This window comes from Octopus bimaculoides, chromosome 5 (assembly GCF_001194135.2).
Source record: "Octopus bimaculoides isolate UCB-OBI-ISO-001 chromosome 5, ASM119413v2, whole genome shotgun sequence".
In the NCBI taxonomy this organism is placed as follows: Eukaryota; Metazoa; Mollusca; class Cephalopoda; order Octopoda; family Octopodidae; genus Octopus; species Octopus bimaculoides.
Genome location: NC_068985.1, coordinates 16,203,235 through 16,215,464, shown reverse-complemented (window position 1 = coordinate 16,215,464; position 12,230 = coordinate 16,203,235). Strand labels below are relative to the sequence as shown.

The window sequence follows — 12,230 nt, the reverse complement described above, 5'->3', positions numbered from 1 at the left end:
TATATATATATATATATATATATATAATATATATATATAAATATATATAGGCATATATATATATTTGTATGTGTGTATGTATGTGTATATGTATATATATGTGTTTATGTATGTATGTGTATATATATGTGTGTGAGTGTGTATGTATTTATTTGTATGTATCAATATATTTATGTATATACACATACCTATGTATATGTACATCATCTGTGTATGTATCTATATAAAAAAAAAAGTATAAGCATTTATGTATGTGTCTTTGTGTATGGTAACTCCTAAATTTGTTTCTGTATCTGTGAGCCTTTCTACCTCGACCTTGGGGTTGATCATGTGATGAATTTGTGAATGGAAAATGTATGAATGAATTTTTATGAATGGACTTTAAAGTAGCGTAATAGATTGGTAACAAAATCAATCAATATTTTGCATAGATTTAATGTGATATATATATTTTGTACATTTGATATTTACTAAATATGATTTTTTATAGTAGTTTTTATATCACTTGACTTGTCTTGTAGATAATGTTCAATATTTCTGATATAAATTCGAGTAAGTTGTATCTGAGTGACGTAGATTATGTTAATGTGATTTTATTGATTTTTCTTCTAGTCACAAGGTTTTCGATGTATCCATATGTAGATGAAATCATTTTCAATACTGTTTTCACAAGGCTAGACGTGTATGTGTATGCAATATGCGTGTGTGTGTGTGTGTTGTCTGGTGATTTTGAAATCGATGAAATAATGATTTTAAAATTTCAATTTTGAGTAGTTAATGGAATTGAAGAAAAAATATTTTTATACAAGTCAAATGTAATGATGATTTCTTCATGTATATTCAGTTCCCGTAATATTTACGCGCATAATTAATAAATGAAATGGTTAGATTCTATTATAGACTAAATCGCATAGACCATTTGACATGAATTTGAAAAACATCATCTTTGTGAAATAGGTAAAATCATTCTTAGTCACACACCACAGGTGACTAAAATGGTATTTAGCAAAACCTGAAATAAAAATAAATCTTTATTTCATGTAAACAAAAAAAAAAGAAATAAATAAACTCAACATATTTTGTATTCTGTATGTAGTGCAGTTCCATTGTTTTAGAGATTTTTTTTTTACTTGTTTCAGTCATTAGACTGGCCATGCTGGGACACCACCTCAAGAAATTTTTGGTCGAATGTATCAGTCTTGTTACTTATTTTTTTTTAAAGCCTGGTACTTATTCTATCAGTTTCTTTTGTCAAGCTGCTAAGTTACAAGGACATAAACACATAAATCAACACCAGTCGTCAAGTGGCGGAGAAGGGGCAGACATAAAGACACACACACACACACACAAATATATATGTGTGTGAGTGTGTGTGTATATATATCAGTGCCATCTGGCTGGCTCCCATGCTGGTGGCACGTAAAAAGCACCATTTGAGTGTGGTCGATGCCAGTGCTACCTGACTGGCCCCCGCACCAGTGGCATGTAGAAAGCACCCACTATACTCTCGAAGTGATTGGCATTAGGAAGGGCGTCCAGCTGTAGAAACCTTGCCAAATCAGATTGAAGCCTGGTGCAGCCGCTTAGTTTTCCAATCTTCAGTCAAACTGTCCAACCCATGACAGCATGGAAAGTGGACGTTAAACACTGATGATGATGAGATATATATGTATGTGTTTGTATATATATATATATATATATATATATATGTGTGTGTGTGTGTGTGTGTGTGTGTGTGTGTGTGTGTATACAATGGGCTTCTGTCATTTTCCATTTACCAAATCCACTCAAGGCTTTAGCCAGCCCGAGGCTATAGTAGAAGACACTTGCCCAAGTTGTCATGCAGTGGGAGTGAGCCTGGAACCATGTGGTTGGAATACTAACTTCTTTCCTCACAGCCATGACTAATAATTATTTAGAATGGTTCTTAAATTTCTTTTCATCTGCAATATATATTTCAGTTGAGAGAACTATTGTTATAAAAAGAAAAGAAAAATGGACAGAATTTGTTGCCCATGGTCCTGTTAACTTTTATACGCTTTCACAAATCTGTGTGACTTCCTTCGTTTCATTTCAGCACTTGACTGCAGTTGCTCTGTACAGTCAGATGTGGATAGCTGGAATTTTAGTGTTCAAACTCTGGACTATAAAATGATGCTGTGCTACCATTAATATTCAGTCGAAGTAGATGGATGGTAGAATTTGTTGCTGTTATTAATTCTGTAGCCAAAAGCATTCCAACCATGAACACCTCATTTCTTGGTGTATATGTGTGTGAGCCTGGTGCAGCCTTCTGGTTCACTAGTCCTCAGTCAAATCGTCCAACTCATGCTAGCATGGAAGGTGGACGTTAAACAATGATGATGATGATGATGATGATGTGTGTATCACACACTCACTCTCACTCTCTCTTACTCTCTCTCACTCTCTCTTTCTCTCTGTATCACAGTAAGTTCTTGTAAAAAGCACCCACTACACTCTCGGAGTGGTTGGCGTTAGGAAGGGCATCCAGCTGTAGAAACTCTGCCAGATCAGATTGGAGTCTGGTGTAGCCATCTGGTTCACCAGTCAAATCATCCAACCCATGCTAGCATGGAAAGCGGACGTTTGATGATGATGATATATGTACATACACTCCTACTATAGCCCTGGGCCAGCTTAAGCCTTGTGAGTTGATCTGGTAGACAGAAACTGATAGAAGTCTATTATATATATTTATGTGTGTTTGTGTATACTATTGTGTTGACATCATATGTTGGTTGTAAACGAGCATCACTGCTATACATGTGATGTTGTTTCCAGTCGTTCATGCAAAACATGTCTGTCTATGAGGAAACATTACCTTGTTTGGAAACAAGTGAGTGTGGATAACAGGAAATAGGAGAAAATCTGCGTCAACAAATTCTGTTTAACCCATGCAAGCAGCACTATTCTCCTTTCAAAACCTGAGAGAACCTACATGGGGTGGATGTAGGCATCTTCAAAATAAAACTGAATCTCCTGTTAAGAGTTCCGGATGAACCTACCTTGTGGCAAGAAATGCAGATGAGGGCAGCAATGTCAACAATGTCAAACTTCCTCATTCATCAAATGCCATATATTAGAGGTTTAGTGAAAGTGTTGCAAAGCTAACAACAGTGCCCCAGCATGGCGGCAGCTCTCGAGCTGAAACTGGTGAAAAATAATACATATGCATATATATATATATATATATATAGAGAGAGAGAGAGAGAGAGAGAGAGAGAGGGGGGGGGGCAAAGTGTGCGTACACCGCTATATTTAGACAGACGATACAAAGAAAACAAGGACGTGTCATTTGGAGTTTTCTTTCCTCAGTCAAGTTTCAGATTATCTTTGCAATTTTGGCTAGTTATACTTAAGATTGCTCCAATCTGGCCAGCCCCAAGGAAAAACTAAGCTAAGAGCACTAGATTCCTTGGAAGAAAGCAAGCAAATGTATACGAAAACAAGGACGGCAAAAACGGAGAAATGGTACACAAATACAAATAACAGGACATAACAACAGGCGTCTTTTGACTAAGGACAAATTAAATTAAGCTGGCATGTGTGGAAGTAAAGCCTTACAACAGGGGCATAAGATTTGACAGGTACAAGGAGGAATATAGATGTTGCACGTATGGTAGTTGAACCAAGAAAGAACGGTCAAGCTTGGCAGAACACTGGTCACGTGGGGAGAGAAGAGAGAGATAGAGGCAGAGGGATAGAAGAATTAAGGAGGGGTGAAAAAAAAATGGAAGGGACAGAGTGAAGTGAAAGAGGAGAGAGGAGGGGGAATGAAAGAACGAAAAGTGGAATGAGCAAAGTAAGTGTGAAGGGGCTGATAGGAAGAAAGAAAGCAGAAGTAATGCCCCTTTTGCATTTAATAACTTTTGTAGTATATAAATGTTTTTTAAGTAATTTTTTTTTGAACACAAATTTATTGCATTACCTAAAGAAACAAATAATAATCTAATGAAAAAAAACTGCAGAAGTTTTAGGACATATAAAAGAAACTGAATTAGAAACTAGAAAACTCAAAAGGGTGTTTGAGTGACATTAGACCCCAACAAACGCCCATAAATTAAATGCATCTATCTGAGTCATGATCGTGGCCTGTCGACCTGTGCCTGATGGCCACGATTGTGACCCGTCACGCTTTATGTGTTAATCATCAACATTGATCATTATTGATTATCATTAATTTATATCAATTAACTTATCAACCTTTGCTCATAAAGTCAGTAGTATATAAGAAGTATAATTTTATGTGCAATTGGATGACTTATACAGTATATGAACTGATGGAATCCGTGAAAGAGGGAAACCTAGAATGTAGTGGTGAAGTCTGATCTCAAAGGAGGTGATAAAGGACAGTGATAGTTGGCAACATGTATAACTGAACCTTGTGGTTTCAATGAAAGACCAGTGAAAAAGTACCTTGCTTGAAAAACAAGTCTGGAAGTGCATCTGGTCATAGCATGCTGCCTCAAGAAATCTTGTCCAGTCCATGTTATAGAAAAAGCACATGTAAAAACAATGATGATGATTTTACAGTTCTCCATGATGTAAATAGGTAGTCTCTGCAATACTGGATTAGTCTTTTGCTGGCTGCAATCTTTTATACTGCATATGTGTGGATTGATTATATTTAATGTACTGCTTTAGTGGAAAATAAAAAAATTAAAAAAAGCTTTTCTTTTTTTAATTTCCAATTTGAATTAGTGTAATTTCAAAATGTAAGAGGAAGAATCTGGTAAGGAATCCATACTGTTTAGCAGAGTTTTTTGAGTGTCCTTACAAAATGATTTTTGTTACCATATTGCTGTTGCAATGCATTGCCTTTGTTTCAATTCATTTAAAAGATAATGAAGAATTTGAGTCAAATCGTCCAACCCATGCTAGCATGGAAAGCGGACGTTAAACGATGATGATGATGATGATGAAGGTTGTCATTATTAAGCTGGTGTAAAGTTGCAAGCTGACAGTTCTGTTAAGGTGTCAGACAAAATGCTTAGTAGCGTATCTTCTGTCTTTCAATGCTCTGAATTCAAATTCTGCTGGGGTCAGCTTTATCTGTCAATAAAAAAAGTGCCAGTTGAACACTGGGGTTGGCGTAATCAACTTACTCCTTCCCTAAAATTGCAGGTAAAAAGGACTCCTTTAAGCTAGTGTTTGGGACAAATTAATATGAAACTTTGATGGAAAGTTTTAATTTAAAACAAGAAGTTTATTTTTAAAAAAAGAAGAAAGAAACTAAGGCAGTCCTTGGTTGGTTGGTATGAAAAGGGTTAAGAGAGTTAATATTCTCCTTTTGAGGGTCCAGTACTCAGAATATATTGAGGGTAAGTTTGTAAAAAGGTGAGAAACTTATTGAAGACTATACAAAAAAATGTAATATTTCCTTTTTGCAAATAATATTTTGGTCTTATGAAACAAATTCTGATTTATTTTATAATTTGTTCATGAAACTGAATGCATTACAACTTTGCTTTAAGCATTTCATAAACAGAATTACATTTTTTCAATGTTTTATATAACTAGTATAGATTTTGACATAAAAGATTTTAAATTTAGTTTGAAATCATCGTTGTTGTCGTTTATTTATGATTTCTTTCTTTCATAATAATTTCATTTATGAATTACCTGAATATTAATAGTCTCTTTGAATAAATCAGAAAGATAGCTGCTTCTATTTAAAGATATAAATAATAAAATCTAATTTTGATTAACCATTTTTCTGTCTTCTTTATCTTTTAGGATCGTGAATGGCTGGAAGGAGCACTCAATAGCTTGACTGAGAGTCCTGTTAGGCGTATGAAAGAATGTATCCGTATTCTAAAGTCTCCAAATAGTGAAAATGAAGATGATGACAAGGAGGCTGCTCTTGAAGAATTGCTTGAATGGTGTGAATATATAGATTTTGCAATTGGTAAGTGATATTCAATTCATTTTTCTTATGCTAAGAGTTCTTTCCTTTTCATGGCTATGGCACCTTATCCTAAGTTTAGGAACTTTCAATAAATATTTCTACAGAAACTAAGGCAGCAAGATGGTAGAATCATTTGTATGCCAGGCAAAATTCCTCATAGCATTTCGTCTGTCCTTACATTTTGAGTTCAAATTCCACTGAGGTTGACTTTGCCTTTCTTTCTTTCGGGATCGATAAAATAAGTACCAGTTAGACACTGGGGTTGATGTAATTGACTTACTCCTCCCCAAAATAGCTGGCCGTGTGCCAAAATTTGATGCCACTATTTCTACAGAAACTATATAGAGTTTTTGAATTCAGTTGAACAAAGTAGCTCTGTTATCAAATATGTAAAAAAAACTGCCTTCATCTCTTGAGTTCTGCTTTTGTCATCTGCCAATTTGAATTCTTATACATTTACACTTTTACTTGTTTTGCATTGATAAGAACTAATACTGTTTTCATATTGTCATTACTGTTGCTGTTATTTAGCCCTGACCCATCAGTTTAACCCTTTCCTTTCCAAAGTTTTATTGAAATACCCTTCCTTTTTTACAATTAATGCTGAATTTTGTAAAATAATTTTCTCATTCTTAGCTGAAGTTTGGAATATAAATTAACAAAAATTTTGCTGGAAGGTTAAAATTTAGATAATTCTTAAAACAAGAAGTTTCTATCATAGAACGAAGGGCATTCTCCGGTGGGTTAGTATCAAATGGTTTAATGATATCTAGGACTGATTTCATTATTGAAAGTGTCCTCTCCGTATTTTAAAATGATATGGTGGTATTTGGCTGATATTTTTAGCAGGTCTGGCAATTGCAGAGAGGTTTTCTTTGTTGGATTAACAATTATTACCTCTGCCTTAGCGAAGGCGGAAGTATTGCTTTCAGTTACATTTGTTTGTTTGTCCATGAACAAGATAGCTCAAGAACTGCTGGATGGATTCGGATGAAACTTTCAGGAATGTTTGGCCTTGTGACTGGCATGAACTGATTAGATTTTGGGATCGATTCAGCACTGGACAAGGATTCTGGATTATTTGTTATATTTACTTTACGTGATTACGAGCTTATGTTAACTTTCAAGTCTTTCTCAATTATCTCCCTTTAGGCTGTAACTGTTTTGAATGGTGAATTTGTTAACTTTGGCTTGTATTAGATAAGGAAAAGCTATTTATTGCTGTTACTAAATTTTCTATAGCCACCTTCACATTCCATGACTACCATTGGGATTGATCAGGTACCGGACAAAGATTCTGGATTATTTTTCCAGTTTTTTTACTTAAGTTTTGAGAGTGGTCGGGTTCATTTTTAGTATTCATACTTGTGAAAACAGTCGAGTTTATTTCAGATATTCTCGTTTTAAAAATCATCTCTGGCTAATCATTGAGAGGACGTTGGTATTGCCTTGGTGGAGGTTTGCGCTCTCTGAGTGCTCTTGTTATATTTGTTCTAATATATAAACATTGTTGTACTTCATACCCAATCTTCCTTAAAAACATGTCTGGTTATAGCAAAGTATTATCTCTCTTGGAAACAGTGAATGTTAGTGACAGGAAGGACCTCTGGTTGTAGAAAACCTGCCTCAACAAAATTCCAACTGCCCCATGTGAGCCAAGAACAGTAATGATATATATTCTTTTACTTGTTTCAGTCATTTAACTGCGGCCATGCCGGAGCACTGCTTTTAGTCGCACAAATCGACCCCAGGGCTTATTCTTTGTAAGCCTATTACTTATTCTATCGGTCTCTTTTGCTGAACTGCTAAGTTACAGGGACGTAAACACACCAGCTTTGGTTGTCAAACGATGGTGAGGTGGCAAACACAAACATACAAATACATATATATATATTTGACAGGCTTCTTTCAGTTTCCACCTACCGAATCCACTCAAGGCTTTGGTTGACTTGAGGCTATAGTAGACGACACTTGCCCAAGGTACCACACAGTGGGACTGAACCTGGAGCCATGTGGTTGGGAAGCAAGCTTCTCACCATACAGCCACTCCTGTGCATATGTATTTTGATGATGTATATGTATCAAAAAAAGGGACACAGTAAAGTGTGACATGCAGCCAAAATTGGGCTGAGTAATGGGTTCTATACTGCACTTCAGTATCCAGTGTAAGACAATACATATATATGCATATAAAATATAATATACATACATACATACACAAATATATAAAAAGGAGTAAAGTAGGAGTGGCTGTGTGGTAAGTAGCTTGCTTATGTACCACATGGTTCCAGGTTCAGTCCCGCTGCGTGGCACCTTGGGCAAGTGTCTTCAACTATAGCCTCGGGCCGACCAAAGCCTTGTGAGTGTATTTAGTAGACAGAAACTGAAAGAAGCCCGTCGTATATATGTGTGTGTGTGTCTGTGTTTGTCCCCTCAACATCGCTTGACAACTGATGCTGTTGTATTTACGTCCCTGAAACTTAGCAGTTCGGCAAAAGAGACCGATTGAATAAGTACTAGGCTTACAAAGAATAAGTCCTGGGGTCGATTTGCTCGACTAAAGGCAGTGCTGCAGCATGGCGACAGTGAAATGACTGAAACAAATAAAAGAGTAAAGAGTATATCTGTATATACATACAAAATACAATCATACACATATTAAATATATATATATATATATATATATATATATATATATATATATACTTACATATACACTCAAAAACCTCTACATGTACATCAAAATATACACACATGTGCATTAACATATACACGTGTGTATATCTGTGAATACGCAAACACTGAAATAACATAAGAGATCAAAGTATATTATGAAGGCTCATAAGCTCCACAAGTCAACAGATCAACCAAGTCCACAGTAGTGGGGAATGCACTGTGCACCCATGGAGAAGGGCATTGCCCAGGGTAAATGCATAAAATGTTCTGGGAGTGGTACAAATATAATCAGGAGTAGAGGCCAGCTGAAGCCAACTGTAATCCATATTATATCCTTGTAGATGCAGTGTAACTCATCCTATATACCCTGGGTGGGTGTAGTTGATCCTGCATTTCCAAAGTTAGATAACCTATGAGGCTTACTGTCTATATAAAATAAAGAATTCGTCAGGTACTTGGGATTGATGTCATTGACCGTTTGGGTGGGGTTTTTTTGTCTTTGTTAAGAATTCTTTTATCTTGAAAATATCTTTTTTAGTTAATTTGTTTGAGAATTATAATTACATCATATTTTTGTGTTTTCTCTTTATTCTAGATTTCTTTAAAATTGGAGGTTTTGAGATCCTGCCCAGTCTTCTTCATGATCCTAATTCAGAATTACGCTGGAGGACACTCGACCTTATTGCAGCCCTTGTTCAAAATAACCCATTCTGTCAGAAGGCAGTATTAGATTCTGAGTTACTCAACACAATGATGGATGTATTGGACAATGATTCTACTACCAGTGTCCGTATCAAGGCATTGCATGCTATTTCATGTAAGAGGCTTCTTTTCTTACATTATAAAATGTTGGAACAGCTCAAACGAGTTGATATGTTTTTAAAGTTGCCCATTTATCTGCCAAATAGAGGCTGTCACTACTTAAAATGTATTGTTCTTTTACCCTAATTCAATCTTTATCAAATAACCAAAGGTGTTCCAACTGCTATCAGCTTGTCCAATGTGTTTTTTAATCCTTCAAGGAAATACTTTGCTACAACTTGTATAGTCTGAGTGATCTGTTAAAGCTTCTCTTGGAGACATATTTCACACTTATATTGCTCTAGCTTATCTTATTTAGCAGTTTATCTGCTCTGTGGACTTAATAAAGAGTATTAAATAAAGTTAGTGTTATTATATTTAAGGTAGTTATAATATACGTTAGTGAAATAAATTGCTCAGGGACACCATCCACATAAAACAACAATAGTTGAGATATAATTAACACATTTAATGTATTCATCGTCATCATCATCGTCGTTTAACGTCTGCTTTCCATGCTAGCATGGGTTGAACGATTTGACTGACGACTGGCAAGCCAGCAGGCTGCACCAGGCTCCAATCTGATCTGGTAGAGTTTCTACAGCTGGATGCCCTTCCTAACGCCAACCACTCCGAGAGTGTAGTGAATGTTTTTACATGCCACCGGCACGAGGGCCAGTCACACGGTACTGGCAACGGCCATGCTCAAAAAGATGACATTAGTTTTGTGGAACAGTTTAATTATTCTAAGTCTTGTATCTAAGCTGTGTTCAAGCTATATTGCCATCATTAATTTGTTATTAAATGTGTTAGATCGATTGGAGCTATGTCTCTCAAGGTTAACTCTACAGAGATATGGTAATACTGTTAATCAAAAATTAGCTTGTTCATACATATACATGTATGACAAGCTTCCTACAGTCTCCATCCACCAAATTCACTCACATGTCGTTCATCAGCTTGAAGTTAAATAGAAATCACTCGCTGAAGGTACTCGACAATGGAACTGAATTTCAAACCACATTGGCAAAGTGAATTTCTTCATCATGTAGCCAGTGCACTTTTTTCTTAATTTAAGTCCTTGTACTATAACTGTGCTGGGGCATCATTTTCTAGAGTATAGTCATTTACACTCACCCCAGTATATATGTTGTCAGTCTTGAGAGGTTTACATTCAACATGTATCACAATAGGATTTGAACTCAGAACATTAAAAAATTTAACTAAATGCCACAAGTTATTTTGTCTGATTCTCTACCAATCTTACTATTGACTGTCACTGCTCTTGTGCATTTATTCAATTAAAAGAGATGACAGTTTGTGTGTGTGTGTGTGTGTGTATGTACATACAGCAAGAAAGAGAGAGATTGAAGCATCATAACTCTAAATAAAAAATATATATATATGTATAAAAAAAAATGCATTGCTATTGAATGGTTTCCTCTTATCTACAACAGGTTTATGCCGAGAAGAACCATCAGCACAAGATAATTTTATCAAAAGAGATGGGTTCTCTTACTTGATGAGAGCTATGCAAGCTGATGTTGAAAAGCTCAAAATAAAATCTGCTTTCTTGTTGCGGAATATTGTTAACCAAAAGCCTGCAGTGAAAGGTAGGTTTTATGGATTATAGTATTCCAATTTTAGAGGTGATTTTTTTAATTGTTGTATTATGTTTAGATTTTTTTTTTTTGCATAAATTTCTTAGGTTTTAAAAATTTCGTATCAAAATTGATGAACAGTAAAGTTGCTAGTTACAAGTTTCCATTAGATTAATTACTACATTAATTACTACATGACTGAGAGTGAGAAGCAAGAGTCTATGACCAGTATTTCTGTTTTTATGATCTTGTACATCAGTGAAGGTTATTGCATACATATATGACAGTCTTCTACACGGTTTCCATTTACCTAATTCCATACTCCTGAGTCCAACTCCAAGCTGTACTCAAGATTCTGTGGTTCAAACCTAGAACCATGAGGTTGCAATTCCAACTTCTGGACCAGATTATTACGTCTGCTGCCTACCATGATCTTTGTGGAATGGGCCTTTTTAATTTTAACTGTGTGGATTTTAAGTTTCTGTGATGTAAATCCTAAAACAGATTTAAGTAATAAAAATAACTAAATACATGTACTTGTAAAATTAAAGAGTTTTTCAAATAAAAATTATTGTTGCATTCTATGAAAATTTTATTGGAAATTATTACAAAAGCAAAATTAGAACAACTACATTCACAAGTATTGTATTTTATATTCATGATTGTAATGAACTGCATCTAATGTCTTTTTGCATTATGAAGTGAATTCTATCACTTCTGATTGATAGGAAGCTAAGCTCTCAATCTGTAATAGACCATATCTATATTGCTTTCCAGAAACCGATACATAACGTTTTGTTAGTTGACTCGGTGTATTACTGAGTTAATTCCCTTGGATTATCTAATATCAAACTAATATTAGCTGGGGGTGTTTTTTGTATATCTATGTAATTATTCATCATCATCATCATCGTCGGTTTTCCATGCTGGCATGGGTTGGACGGTTCGACTGGGCTCTGGGAAGCCAGGAGGTTGCATCAGGCTTCAATCTGTTCTGGCAGTGTTTCTACAGCTGGATGCCCTTCCTAACGCCAAACACTCTGAGAGTGTAGTGGGTGTCTTTTACGTGCCACCAGCACAGGGGCCAGAGGAGCTGGCATTGACCACGATCAGATGGTGCTTTTTACATGCCACTGGCGGCACGGAAGCCAGTCAAGGCGGCACTGGCATTGGCCACGTTCAGATGGTGCTTTTTATGTGCCTCTATAGAATATTTCACTTGC

The 12,230-nt window shown here is 35.7% G+C and overlaps 1 protein-coding gene across 1 annotated transcript in view; it reads left to right on the top strand.

The window, feature by feature from the left end:
• LOC106882843 (hsp70-binding protein 1) overlaps window positions 1-12,230 on the top strand; it is a 26,379-nt gene that overhangs the window by 10,910 nt on the left and 3,239 nt on the right. Inside the window, exons 2-5 of the mRNA XM_052968017.1 lie at window positions 5,758-5,929; window positions 9,201-9,422; window positions 10,864-11,019; window positions 11,115-11,166. Of these exons, the coding sequence (XP_052823977.1) occupies window positions 5,758-5,929; window positions 9,201-9,422; window positions 10,864-11,019; window positions 11,115-11,166 (602 nt within the window). The remainder of the gene's footprint in view (window positions 1-5,757; window positions 5,930-9,200; window positions 9,423-10,863; window positions 11,020-11,114; window positions 11,167-12,230) is intronic.